The sequence below is a fragment of the Monodon monoceros genome, unplaced genomic scaffold, assembly GCF_005190385.1.
Source record: "Monodon monoceros isolate NGI ecotype Baffin Bay Population unplaced genomic scaffold, NGI_Narwhal_1 Super_Scaffold_11, whole genome shotgun sequence".
NCBI classification, from domain to species: Eukaryota; Metazoa; Chordata; class Mammalia; order Artiodactyla; family Monodontidae; genus Monodon; species Monodon monoceros.
This window is the reverse complement of record NW_021703767.1, coordinates 65,169,970-65,182,727: the sequence shown is the minus strand read 5'-3', so window position 1 is coordinate 65,182,727 and position 12,758 is coordinate 65,169,970. Positions and strand designations below refer to the sequence as shown.

Sequence of the window (12,758 nt, the reverse complement as noted above, 5' to 3'; positions counted from 1 at the left end):
AAAAGAAGGAAACACTAAGTAAATTAGGGATCCTAAGACACTTGATTTTTTAAAGGTGTATTTTCTCAGTTGTTTCTGGAAAATGACAAAGTGTAAATTGACACATCTTCTTGGTACCTCAGTAGTAAATGTTAAGGGTGATTCTTTGGACTTATTGCCTGAGGCCCAACATAAGAAAATTCTTTTTCTTTTAATACCTAAATAATCAAGATATGTGTATGTGCATATATATGTAAATTTTTGCAAATGATTCTTTTTTAAGTGCCTAGTGGTAGATAATTGGGATAGAATTTTTTTTTTAACACCTCTGTTATTTTTCCAGGGTTGAGCTTCATAGAATGAAAATAACCCGGCCACTGCCTGAAGTGGGTAAATATACTATGATCTTCCACAAGAGAGACCAAGGCAATGAGGTGAATATAGAACGGTAAGTCCTGGATCCACGCGCCTGGCAGGCTACCTGCGTAGTCTCTTCTGTCACTAGTCCTATGCCAGATTTGATCAGATAAACCAGTTTATTTTGTTCAAAGCTTTTTATTGGGGTAATTTTCGGACAGACCCAAAAGCAGAGGGAACATCTATTGAATTCACATGTACATGTACCACATTCCCAGTTTCAACAGTTAACAACTCATGGCTTCTCTTCTTTCTCCCACTTTCTTCTCCTCCCCCACTGGATCCTTTAGAAGCAAATGAGATATCACAGCATTTCCTGTGTAAATATTTCAATAGTATCCTTAAAAGAAGTCTTAAAAAAAGAACTGCAGAGGTGCTGCGCGGAGACCCGCTGCACCCCTGCGAACACAACGCTGCAAGCGGCGCGGAGCGTGCGGGCCATTTCTGCGCCCAGCGCGCCCTGCCCACCGCTGCCCTGGGGACTGCAGGCAGGTGCCGTCCGGGCGCTGCACACCAGACCCGCTCTGCTGTCAGGTCGTAAATTCACAGACAAACGTGAATGGGTAACAACAGAAAACGGTGTTGGAACAGTGGGAATCAGCAATTTTGCACAGGAAGCTTTGGGAGATGTTGTTTACTGTAGTCTGCCTGAAGTTGGGACAAAATTGAACAAACAAGAGGAATTTGTTGCTTTGGAAAGCGGGAAAGCTGCTAGTGAACTCTCTTCTCCTCTATCAGGAGAAGTAACTGAAATTAATGAAGCTCTAGCAGAAAATCCAGGACTTGTCAACAGATCTTGTTATGAAGATGGTTGGCTGGTCAAGGTGACACTCAGTAACCCTTCAGAACTAGATGAACTAATGAGTGAAGAAGCATATGAGAAATACATAAAATCTGTTGAGGAGTGAAAATGGAACCCCTAAATAAACTAGTTTGAAACAACTTAATCTAGCATAGTTGTCTTAAATTAGTGGTGGATAGATTTTTAAAAAGCAACTTTTAGCAAAAGAAACTACTTGCAATGATGTTGCCTGAAGAAAATACCCCTTAACTTCCTAATGACTTCAGATAAACGCTATGCAACTTTTTCACAACACCTATGACTTTTAGGCTAGTCTCCAGTTATAATATTCAGAATTCCTGAAATTATCTGTGGTAAAACTAGTTATGAAAATTATGTAATTCAAGGATAACGTTATTATCTTAACCGTATATCATATTGTAACTTGCCTACAGCCATCCCTGGATTTGGGTCAAAATACTCAATGAACTTGCCACTGGAAATAAATGGCAGTGGAGAAAAGTTTGTTAGTTGTACAGTGTCCAGTGAAGAACGTTACTCTCTTAATTTTGCAGTATACTGTGTTTGCTGGTGCTATTTTTATACAGTGAAGCAACAGCCTTGCAGGAAAATAAGAAACAGTTTACTAATGAAATATTCAACTTCCTAATTAAAGAAAAAAAATACTGCAATACTATTATCATACCTAATATAAAATTATCAATACTTGCTTATTGTCATCAAAGGTCCAGTCAGTGTTCAGATTTCCCCAATTATCTCATAAATGCTTTAATAAATTTTTTTAAACAGTTGGTTTATTCAGATTCAGATTGTAGACAAGGTCCACACATTGCATTTGAATGATTTCTCTGAAATCCCTTTTAATCTGTAGGTTCCCCCTTCCCTCCTTTTTTTTTTTCCCTTGTAATTTATTTGTTGAACAAACCAGGTCATTTGTCTGATGGAATTTCCTACATTGTGGGTTTTGCCAGTCACATCCCTGTGCTATAACTTAATTTGTGCCTCTGCATTTCCTTATAAGCTAGGTCTTCGATCTGGAGGCTTAAACAGATTCTGGTACTATTTGGGGGCAAGAACGCTTCCTCTATAGTGCCATGTATCTCCTTTTGTATCCCAGCAAGGGGGCACGATGTCTGGTCATGTTTTGGTGATGTCAGGATTGTTCTGTGGGTTCACGTGTTGTCGGCCTCATGCAGTCATTGTGAGGGTCCCCATTAGTCTTCACCTAATTATTTTAGGAGCCATTGGTGATCATTGCCTAAATTCATTATTCAATTAGGGATTGCAAAATTGTGATATTCTGTCAGTCCTTCTGCATTTATTAGATAGATTTTTCTACAAAGAATGATGTGCCTTCTTCAGCTGTCTGAGTACCCTGGGGTACCGTTCTTATAGAAAAGGCAGGATAAAGGGAAAGAATCAGCATTGATTTTTTTATTTCAAAATGATGAGTTGATGCTTCCTACAGCCTTCTGGATGTAGTTAATATTCTTTTCGACGCTCACATTGTCTTTGGCAAATGTTATCTTTTTCCAGTGGGCTCCCGAATCCTTTGACATAACTGCAGTCGTTTTGCGAGCTTTTTTCCCTTTGCTCTGGTGTGATGAGCTGTTCTAGGCTCATCTTGTGCTCCTGCCCCAGGAATTAACCCTTTCACCAAGGAATCCTGGCAGATAAACCAATTCTTTTGGGGGCTATGTCTGAAAAATCTACATTTCTTTGTTCTGGTGGGTTTTTTTTTTCCTAATGTTTGAAACTGTATTAAAGGGCCTTTAGCCTTTTTGCTAGAGTCTACATTTTAAAGCAATATCAAAAGACTTTTAGCCCTTTTGTTAGAACTTACCACTTTAACAAAACAGCTATTTCTATCTTCCATGTGTCTTTTGAGCCTTTGCTCATAGGGGTGCATTTTTCTCTCTAAATTAAAATAATAATTAATGAATAGATACAAAAGAATACTTACCAACTGTATGAAGAATCTGAAGATTCTTGATACCATGACCACTGGTCGTGTCCTCTAGCCAGTATACGCCCTTTCCCTGTGTGGCCCTTCCTTATCCCACATCTTCCCCCTACCCCAAGAGGAAATACTTTCCTGAATTTTGATGATAATTAAAGTTATTTTTGCTGTGTCTTGGTTTTCTTATTTTCCCATGTGTTTGTATTCATATACAAAAGATTGTTTAGTTTTGCATGCTTTTCAATTTTATATAAATGAAATCATGCTGTATTATTTTTCTCTGACTTTATTCAGCTCAACTTTATGCTTCTAGTCTCCATCCACATTGTTACTGTAACCGAAATGCATGCTTTTCACTGCTCAGCTCCTAGACCAATTCAGTTCAACACCACCCCTCTCCCTGCATCCTCAAGCTCCGGCCACACAATTACTTCCTCTTCTTCAAACACATCCTGCTCTTTGACATGTCTCTGTGTCTTGCACAGGGTGGTCTCTTTTCCTGGGTGTCCTTTCCCTCATCTTCTCTGCTGTGAATTTCTTCTTTTTCGAACCTTGGTCAAATTTACCTTCTCTGTGACCCTCATGAAGTTAGGTGCCACTTCATTCAGCCTCCTCTGCATACAGTTTAACTTTGTTTGAGGTTCCTATGAGTCCCCGCCCTGCCTGCAGACACAAAGTTCTCCCAGCAACACTGGAGCATCCATAGATCCCCTGAAGCTTATCCAAGGACCTGTCAGCAGTGGATGAGATGTATCACTGTACATCCTTCTGTCCTGTAGACTGGGGGCTCACTGCATGAAGGACTCTTCTGATCATTGGTCCTCAGGGTCTTCCATGGGGTTTGCCATGTGAACACATGGCTATCGTTAGTACCTGTTACCTTAGATGGGGAAAATAAACTTCTTTTGCAGTAGGAAACCCAACAAGTGCAATAATTTACAAAGATGCGTTTGCCAAACTTTGTGACAAGGCAAAAAGCAGTGGAAATAGATGTTAAATTCTTATCTTTCACATTTGTTCTTTATCTTTAGGATGAAGCTCTTACATCAGGTGTCACGTGTCTGGAGAACAGATGGGTTGAGCAGTTGTGATTATAAATTACTCTCTGTGGATTACAATCCTTTATACGTCAACATCACAGTGGATTTCTGGTCTGGCCCATGACCCTGGCTCTTCTGCTGACATTTGGAGGAACTGAGTATTTGATTGCAATAATTTTGGCCTAGAGACTTCCCCTAGTAGCACACATTAAGAACTTGTTGCAGCCAATTATTGAGCTGATTCCCCCTCTTTCATATTTCCTTAGCAGAACTCCTGGTGATACGGAATGTAAAACAATTGTTTTGATCATGAGGGTTAAATATTGTAATGTAGATACTTGAAGGACTAAGCATAAAAGGACCACTCAGAAGATGCCATGAAGGCTATTTGAGAACTCTGATTGAAGGAGATTTATTTAAGTTTGAAGTGACACATATTTTCTGGGATAAAAAATGCCACAGGAGATAAGATTGCTGAATGTCCCAGAGAACCAGGAAAGGGTTGAAGATATATTTCTGTTACTCATTTATCCTGCATGGTCATCTGGGAAGAGGTGGGTCCCGGGTGAGATGAAGGCCGAAGAAGAGGGGAGAAAGGTGAAGAATGAAGATGCCACGAACTTGGGACCGAAGAGGTGGCAGAAGGACCGCATCAGGCGGAGAGCAGCTGCGGTGGTTGTACTGTTGCTATGGCTGCTGCCCTGCGGCAGGTGTCACCTGCCCAGATACGCCTTCCAGTAACATTTTATCTACTAGTTTTTAGAACATTTTTGTAAAATGATTTTGTACGTGTAGGATATGAAGTAGCAGTTTACAAATTACATATTAACTAATAATACATCAGAAGTACCTCTGTAGTAAAATATGAAAAAGCTTTGGGTGGTCAATCTTGTTTTTTACTATTGTTTTGTTACCAAACCAAACTTGGGTCCGCTTGCCCACATGCAGTGAAGCCAATCTACAGACACTGCGTTGTGGTGAAGGAAAGCGCAGCGTTTACTGCAGGCGCCAAGCAAGGAGTCTGGGCAGCTAGTGCTTAAAAGCCCAAACTCCCTGAAGGCTTTCAGGGAAAGGTTTTAAAAGACAGGGTGAAAGAGGGGTTGTGGGATGTGTGATCAGCTCATGGACAGTCTTCTGATTGGCTGGTGGTGATGTAACCAGGAGTCAACATCATCAACCTTCTGGTTCCAACTGGTCTGGGGTCTACTTGCTTGTGGGCAGCACACAGTTAACTGCTTCCACCTGATGGGGGTTTCAGTATCTGCCAAACAGCTCAAAGGATATGGCTCAGAATATTATCCGTAGCCCTTGAGAAGGAACTAAAGGCCCTTGACTTTGTCTAATGGCTAAACTACTATTATTTTGTCTTGTTTGACTGTTTTCCTTTCTTTCTGCATTTTCTCACTTCTCTGATTAAATTTACTCTTTGGAACTCAGGGAAGGCCTAGGAGGCTAAAGTTTCTCTACAAACAAGACATGGGGGTGGGTCTTTTCCAGGAAGGCCCCGTAGGGTCCTGCTTGGTTCTAGCTTCCAGATGTATTCATGTCAGTAATCCTACTGCTTAAAAACAAAACAGATGAGACTAAGCCTTCCCCCGCTCTCCCGTGTTCATCCTTCTGTTGTTCCATCCTGTTCTTCTGTGCGCAGCCTCCTTGTGAGACAGCTCCAGGCCTGTGGCAGGTGCCTCTGAGTCTCGGCTCCTGGGCCGCGTTGTGTTTTTGTTCTCTTCATCCTCCTGTGCTTGATTGTGATCAGTAATGGGCGCAGCAGGGCTGCCTCAGGGGCACACCTCGTTGGTGAGAGGATAGGAAGGGGTGGAGCCAGGGCTCCTGAGGCCTTTGATTTGGAAGGAAGGCGGGGCCATGGCACTGATTTGGTACTGCTGAGCTTCCTGGGAGAGGGGCGGGAAATGTGGGAGGATAATCTAAGGAAGGTTAATGGGGATGGATACTGGCTCAGAGCAGAAATAAGAATATTTTGTTCGCCTAGGGGAATGGACACAGATAATGTAGATGTGGATGTTCTTGAGCGTGTATTATGCAACTGTGCCCCAGGGTTTCTCAATCCATCATTATTACATGACACTTAATTTTTAAAATTCAACATGAGTGCGTGCCAGCCAGTTAGTGTAAATAATCCTTCCCAAACAGGGAGAGGGAGGGAATAGGAGGATTTGGGGCTTCCAAAAAGACAGCAGTCACCACCCACGTGGGGAAGGAGAAGAAAGAAAAGTGCATTTTGTGGACGTGACAGGTTTACCTAGGGCTGGCCTGGTTTACCTTTAACCCAGTAGGGACAAGTAAATGCTGTGTTTTTTCTTTATTTAGAAAAGAAATAATAATGGTTTTCTTACTTTTCCCCCACCCTCTTGTCTCCTCTGCAGAATCTTCCTCTAGCTTTCCATCCCAATTTTTTAATTGAGGTATGGTTGATTTACAATATTGTGTTAATTTCAGGTGTACAGCATAGTGAGTCAGGGTTTTTTTGCAGATTATGTTCATTATAGGTTATTACAAGATATTGGGTATAATTCCCTATGTTATACCATAAATCTTTGTTTATCTGTTTTATGTATAGTAGTTTGTATCTGTTAACGATCCCAATTTTCTTAATTATAATCTAATGCAGACTGAACTATTGTAATTGCCAACAGCCTGTGCCAGGGGCCTCCAATTTGGAGGCTGTGGGTCCCTGGTCATGGCTGGGGAGGGTAAAGGAAGAGAATAGTGTGTGCAAGGAATTTGAGGATCCATACTGAGAACAATTTCTCATTCAATGGAAACAAAATACAATTAGTACCATGTGGGAACTCCCTATGTATTTTCAGCTATTAACAAGGCATCTGCATTTTTTTAAATGTTCAAAACCACGGTTGCCTATTGATATTCTTCAGGTAATTCTTTCAACCAAGATAAAGTACATGTCATTTAAATGACTCACTATGAAACTTCTGGAGGTGGAAGATTGTTTTTTTTTTTGCGGTACGCGGGCCTCTCACTGTTGTGGCCTCTCCCGTTGCGGAGCACAGGCTCCGGACGCGCAGGCTCAGCGGCCATGGCTCACGGGCCCAGCCGTTCCGCGGCATGTGGGATCTTCCCGGACCGGGGCACGAACCCACGTCCCCTGCATCAGCAGGCGGACTGTCAACCACTGCGCCACCAGGGAACCCTGGAAGATAGTTTTTTAAGACCTTTTTTTCCTACTCTGCCACTGTACCTGCAACGGCATTCGAAGCCCCTGACTGGCAGGAGGCATATGGCTGCCTGCTTGCTCTGCTGGGCAGTTTGGCCTCAGAGGAACCGAGCTTTCCCAATCTCCCGCCCTGTGTGTCTTTTGCTGTCATTTGCCACAAAGAGGCCAAGCTTTCTGAGTTTTGTAGCTAAGCCTACTATACTTGCTGAGATCTGTTTGAACACCACAAATACTTAACATGAGTGTACTACTTTAAACGTTTTTATGGCTTTTTATCACTTATAGTAGCACTCCTTTTTATAGTGCTTTATGGTTTATGACAATTTTATACACACTTTATTGATTAGAGTTAAGTAGGGTAGAAGAGGAAGTGGAGGTTCCATTACACCATATTGCCTCCATCTGGGCTTCTCTCACTTTTTTTTTGGCCGTGATATGCAGCTTGTGGGATCTGAGTTCCCCAGCCAGGGATTGAACCCTGGCTACAGCAGTGAAAGTGCCGAGTCCTAACCACTGGACCACCAGGGAATTCCCTGGGCTTCTCACTTTCTTTAAGGAAGGTTTCCTGACTCTACATCCCTGTCCTAGCTCCTAGAGAAGTTTGGTATCTTCTGGACTTGAAAGTGCATTCCATTCTAGGGACTTCCCTGGTGGTGCAGTGGTTAAGAATCCGCCTGCCAATGTAGGGGACACGGGTTTGATCCCTGGTCCGGGAAGATCCCACATGCCGTGGAGCAACTAAGCCTGTGCACCACAACTACTGAGCCTGCGCTCTAGAGCCTGCGAGCCACAACTGCTGAAGCCCGCGCGCCTAGAGCCCGTGCTCAGCAACAAGAGAAGCCACCGCAGTGAGAAGCCTGCGCACCACAACGAAGAGTAGCCCCTGCTCACTGCAACTAGAGAAAGCCCGCACACAGCAACCCAACGCAGCGAAAAATAATTAATTAAAAAAAGAAAAGAAAGTGCATTCCATTCTCATCTAGTCTGTAAACTTTTTTCCAGACTCCCTCCCTGGTTTTTCTGCCCTTTGCCCCCTCACTCCCACTCAAGGCCCTGGGGGTCTCCTGGGGCCCCAACTGCTCTGTGAATGGACTCTTGGGAGAGAGGAAAGACATTTTCTGCTGGACTAAAAACCTCCACTTTCCCCAAGTCCTATACATATATAGTCTCTCTCAAAAGCCATTAGTATGTCCCACAAAATGGAGCATATTCAGGAACATTTCATAGGTTCTTTTTTGCCCATCACTTTCCAAAAAAAATTTTTAAGTCTATTCCTTAGTACTTTAAATGTTTAAGCTATTGCCACCTTCATTAGTTTTAAGTCCACTGAAGACCATCTTATACCTGCTGAGAGGGCCAGACCAGTCTCTCAAAGATATTCACAGAGGAGAGTGTGTGATGTGTATGTATGTGTGTGTGTGTGTGTGTGTGTGTGTGTGTGTGTGAGAGAGAGAGAGAGAGAGAGAGAGAGAGAGAGAGAGAGATCTGGGGCCTTGGTGGAGAGGTTGGTGAAGGGTGAGGCACACTAATTGAATGCTTGCTCTGTATTTGAATTTTCCTTGCTTTTTAAATTTTAACTTTCCAATATTCCTGTAAGTGTGTATGTAGTACTGCAAAGAAAAAACAGATTCAAGTTAAGTAACTTCCCAAAGTTGGTAAGAGGAAGAGATAAGATTCGAACCCAAGTCTCTTGACTCTAGTGTCTTGTTTTTTCCCCCCAGAATATCACATTGTCAGGAGATTATGAGATTTCTTTGTGAAGGCAGTAAGGGCAGAGATCTCATTTGTAGCTAGGATTCTGGAAATAATGTACAGAACTTGAGATATATCCATTAAAATGCCTTATCTTCATACCCTAGTACATTCTTCCACTATTGAATAGGAGTTTTGCTATTACTCAACTACTGTTTGAGGGTCAGTGAATTTGGACGAATATATTTGCTCATTAAGCTTGTTGCAGTAAATTGAAGTAACATGATATTAGTTGGCATGTTCCCAGGGAATACAGGCCAAGCAGAGATCTTCAGACCAGATTTATGGTATAACTTCCTGTTGGTATTTCTTACAGGCTGTTAGCTGTTCTAACGCACTCTACATATCTTACGGAATCCTCCCAGTGAGATCTGTCTTCCTGAAGCAGGTTCCAAGAGGCTGACTTGCCAAAGTCATGCAGAGCTGGGATTTGGAGCCAGGTTTTTGACTCCAAAGCTCATGTTCTTAACAACTTCATGGTATCGAATAAAGCGGCCCATGCTGTCTGTGGAGTGTGTTTCTCTCTAAATAAATCCACTTCTTATGTAAAAAAAAAAAGTTCTTGAGAACACACCATGGGGAAGCTTGAGGTGTCTCAGGAAAAGAAGTCAGACAAAGTCTATGAGAGCATTTGGGTTTGGGGTGGGTCATTTGGGGAGGTTCTAAGCCAGCAGGATGTGTTCTGTATTGGACGTTGTCAGAAAGCCAAGACAGTTCTGATTTACCCACGGGGAGGACTAGAGGAAGAATAGAGCTGTAATTGTGAGCACGTAGCAGTCACTTATTTTAGCAAAAAAAAAGGGTGTGTTTGGTATTCTGAGGGTGGCACGGTGACCTTGTTTTTGTGCTTGGACAGAATTATGAAGTGGCCTCACTTTGCCTCATTTTACGTGACCTTATCTGAGGCTGGTATTCTGTGAATTGTTTACGTCTAGCAGGAGAATAGCATGGCTTAGTTGTGAGTGCCAGGCTAGCTTCTGGATGTCAGGGGCTGCTCTTTTTTCAAGAGGAACTCAGGGTGGAGGCCACTAGAAAGTAGGGCATGATGGCACCATGTAACTCCAGGATTTGGCTATTTGTCTTTTTCAAAGGAGGTGTGTGTGTGTGTGTGTGTGTGTGCGCTTTGGGAGTTGATTGGGAGTGAGGGGGAGGGTGGGTTAGAGAAGGGTATGGGAACTATACATTTCTCAGCAATGCGCCTTTTCCCAAGATGTTTTTGGATCTCCTCGTTGGATGTGGCCATTCAAGCCTTGTGATAAAAACGTCACATGTGAAAGCAAACTCAATAGCTTACAACTAGTCTCCTCTGGGTTTCTTCTTTGATTCAGTCTCACATATAGGAGATGATAAGGATCTGCATGAGGTGAAACAGGAAAGGGAAATGACACAGGACAAAGGAGGTTGTTCATTCTATAAAAATGAGAAAGCAGGGACTTCCCTGGTGGCGCAGTGGTTAAGAATCCGCCTGCCAGTGCAGGAGACGTGTGTTCGGGCCCTGGTCTGGGAAGATCCCACATGCCACGGAGCAACTGAGTCCGTGTGCCACAACTACTGAGCCTGTGCTCTAGAGCCCGCAAGCCACAACTACTGAGCCCGCAAGCCACAACTACTGAAGCCCAGGTGCCTAGAGCCCGTGCTCCTCAACGAGAAGCCACCGCAATGAGAAGCCCGCACACTGCAATGAAGAGTAGCCCCCGCTCGCCGCAACCAGAGAAAGCCTGCACACAGCAACAGAGACCCAACATAGCCAAAAATAAATAAATTTATAAAAAAACAACAACAACAACAAGAAATGAGAAAGCAGCTTAGTTTCCAGTTCCTCAACCACAGCCCGGCTTGTCAGTCACGTGGATGGGGGTGGGGTTTTAGAGGAGATGCGATTTTCAAACTCGCATGACTCACTATTCCTTCTTTACCTCATGGATAGTCAGAAACTACCTGGTCTGCTGCTTAGAATGGGAGCTGTCCCCGTTTATTACAGCTGATGTGGAAAAAAAGTTATAGGGCCCCAAAAAATGAGCAGAGGGCTTCCTAACGTTCAGGGTGAACAGCCTGCCAGGAACCTGAGTAACAATCTGGGGAGGAAAAAGCCAACCGAGGAGCGTGATGACCCGTCTGGTATTGCAATCAGGTAAAACCTACCCCAGAGTCAGCCTGACCCATTTTTCAGTGTTAGGTTGGTAACTGTTCTTTGCCCACCTGATAAGCAGGCCTGTTGCACGATCGGGAGGTTTCTCAAGATGGTTTTTTCTGGGTGTGTCTCAAGCCCGGCAACCTACCAGCAACCCAGAGCCAGGCCCTACTGCTCTTCTCCCCCCGCCCCCCGGCCTGGTGGGGCTGGTGAGGGCCTCACCCTGAACAGTGTGGCTTGGGTCTCGCTGTGAGCCCCACTTCTGTCCCAGAAGCCAGATGGAAGAGGGACAAGGCTGGGCTTCCAGGGAAGGTGGAGGGGATGGAAGCAGAAACTGGGCAGAGCATGAGCTGCCCTGAGATTAAACTGAAGACCCCCGTAGCAGGAAGTGCAGGAGTCCTGAACGGCTGGACTCTCCATAGGGAAGTCCTCAGGTCCGGGTCTGTCTCAGCTGAAAGGTGTGTCCTCCCCAACTGCTGGGGGCTGGACATAGTAAGTACCTGGGTTCAGGGTCTTATTTTGTAGGCAGCTAGCTGGAGAGGGGGCGGACGGTAATGACCAATTGAAGGCCCCTTGTCTTTCTAGTTACTTCTAGTAGAGAAGGCAGGTGGTAAGATTTAACGAGCAGCAGGTGGGCCATCTTCCTCCACAATAGCTCTTTCCTGATCCCACTGTTGCACTGGATTCCACCAACTGAGATCAATTTCAGTTATTAAGGAAAAATCTGCAGAGAAGATTAAGAGAGTGGGGACTAGCTGTCACTCACCCTTTAGTATGAATTAGCTTGCAAAAAGGCTTTCCCTTAACCTAGCTGAGATCAAGTCACAAGGAGAATGGAATCTTGTAGGGAGAGAATTTTGAAGCTCCGAAGCCTTGGAGGGGGAAGGCAGGAGTGAGTCTGGGACAGGATTTGCTCACGCATGAGGGCACTGGAAAATCCAGTTAGCAGCAGAAGAAAAAGGCACCAGAACACATGAGAGGATGGACAGAGAGAAGGGAGAGAGGCGCTTCAAAGCTTTGCCCAGAGTAAGCTCGAATTTCCTTCTCCTCCTCTCTTCAAAAAGACCACAGAGAGAACCTTCTCAGTCAAGTGCAGGTGTCATTTATCTTGACACCCCAAGCCCTGTCCTGGAGAGGCAAGCGAGGCAGGGGAGGGGCAAGCTGGTTGTGTGTCAGAGCAGGAGCCTTTGGCTCCCTGTCCTGGGTATCAGCGATCCGGCTGCTGCCCCCAGCTTTACCGCCCAGGTGCAGGCTATAGCGCCCTCCCCCTCCTTGTCCCTCCCTGCCCCGGGGCTCAGACTGAGGCACAGGAACCTGGGTCGAGGCCTGGGAGTGGGCTACTCCATGTGACTGAGTCAGCTGCGAGTGGGACCCTGAAGTGACAGGTACATTTCCTTCCTAGGGGACACAGTTGAGCAGTTGGAGTCAGAGATGCAGGGGGAAAGGATCTGAGGAGCAGCAACTGCATCCCCGCTTCTGGGCAA

General features: G+C 44.5%; 2 protein-coding genes across 5 annotated transcripts in view; both read left to right on the top strand.

The window, feature by feature from the left end:
* Positions 1 to 5,076, top strand: part of B4GALT4 (beta-1,4-galactosyltransferase 4) — a 56,306-nt gene extending 51,230 nt beyond the window's left edge. For 3 of the 4 annotated variants that reach the window (XR_003792288.1, XM_029213903.1, XM_029213902.1), the window contains exons 6-7: positions 323 to 427; positions 4,190 to 5,076. Coding sequence is in view for 3 of the 4 variants with exons in the window: in XM_029213903.1 (XP_029069736.1) it covers positions 323 to 427; positions 4,190 to 4,322 (238 nt within the window). In the remaining variant the exon portion in view is untranslated. The remainder of the gene's footprint in view (positions 1 to 322; positions 428 to 4,189) is intronic. The other variant, XM_029213901.1, reaches the window with a different exon arrangement.
* Positions 693 to 1,304, top strand: LOC114890449 (glycine cleavage system H protein, mitochondrial-like). The gene has a single exon (XM_029213904.1). The coding sequence runs from the start codon at positions 693 to 695 to the stop codon at positions 1,302 to 1,304; it is 612 nt and encodes a 203-aa protein (XP_029069737.1).
* Positions 5,077 to 12,758: the final 7,682 nt, after the last annotated feature.

Excerpts from the sequence above, each read along its gene's own strand:
- LOC114890449 (XM_029213904.1), top strand. The coding sequence starts at position 693 with ATGAGATATCACAGCATTTCCTGTGTAAATATTTCAATAGTATCCTTA.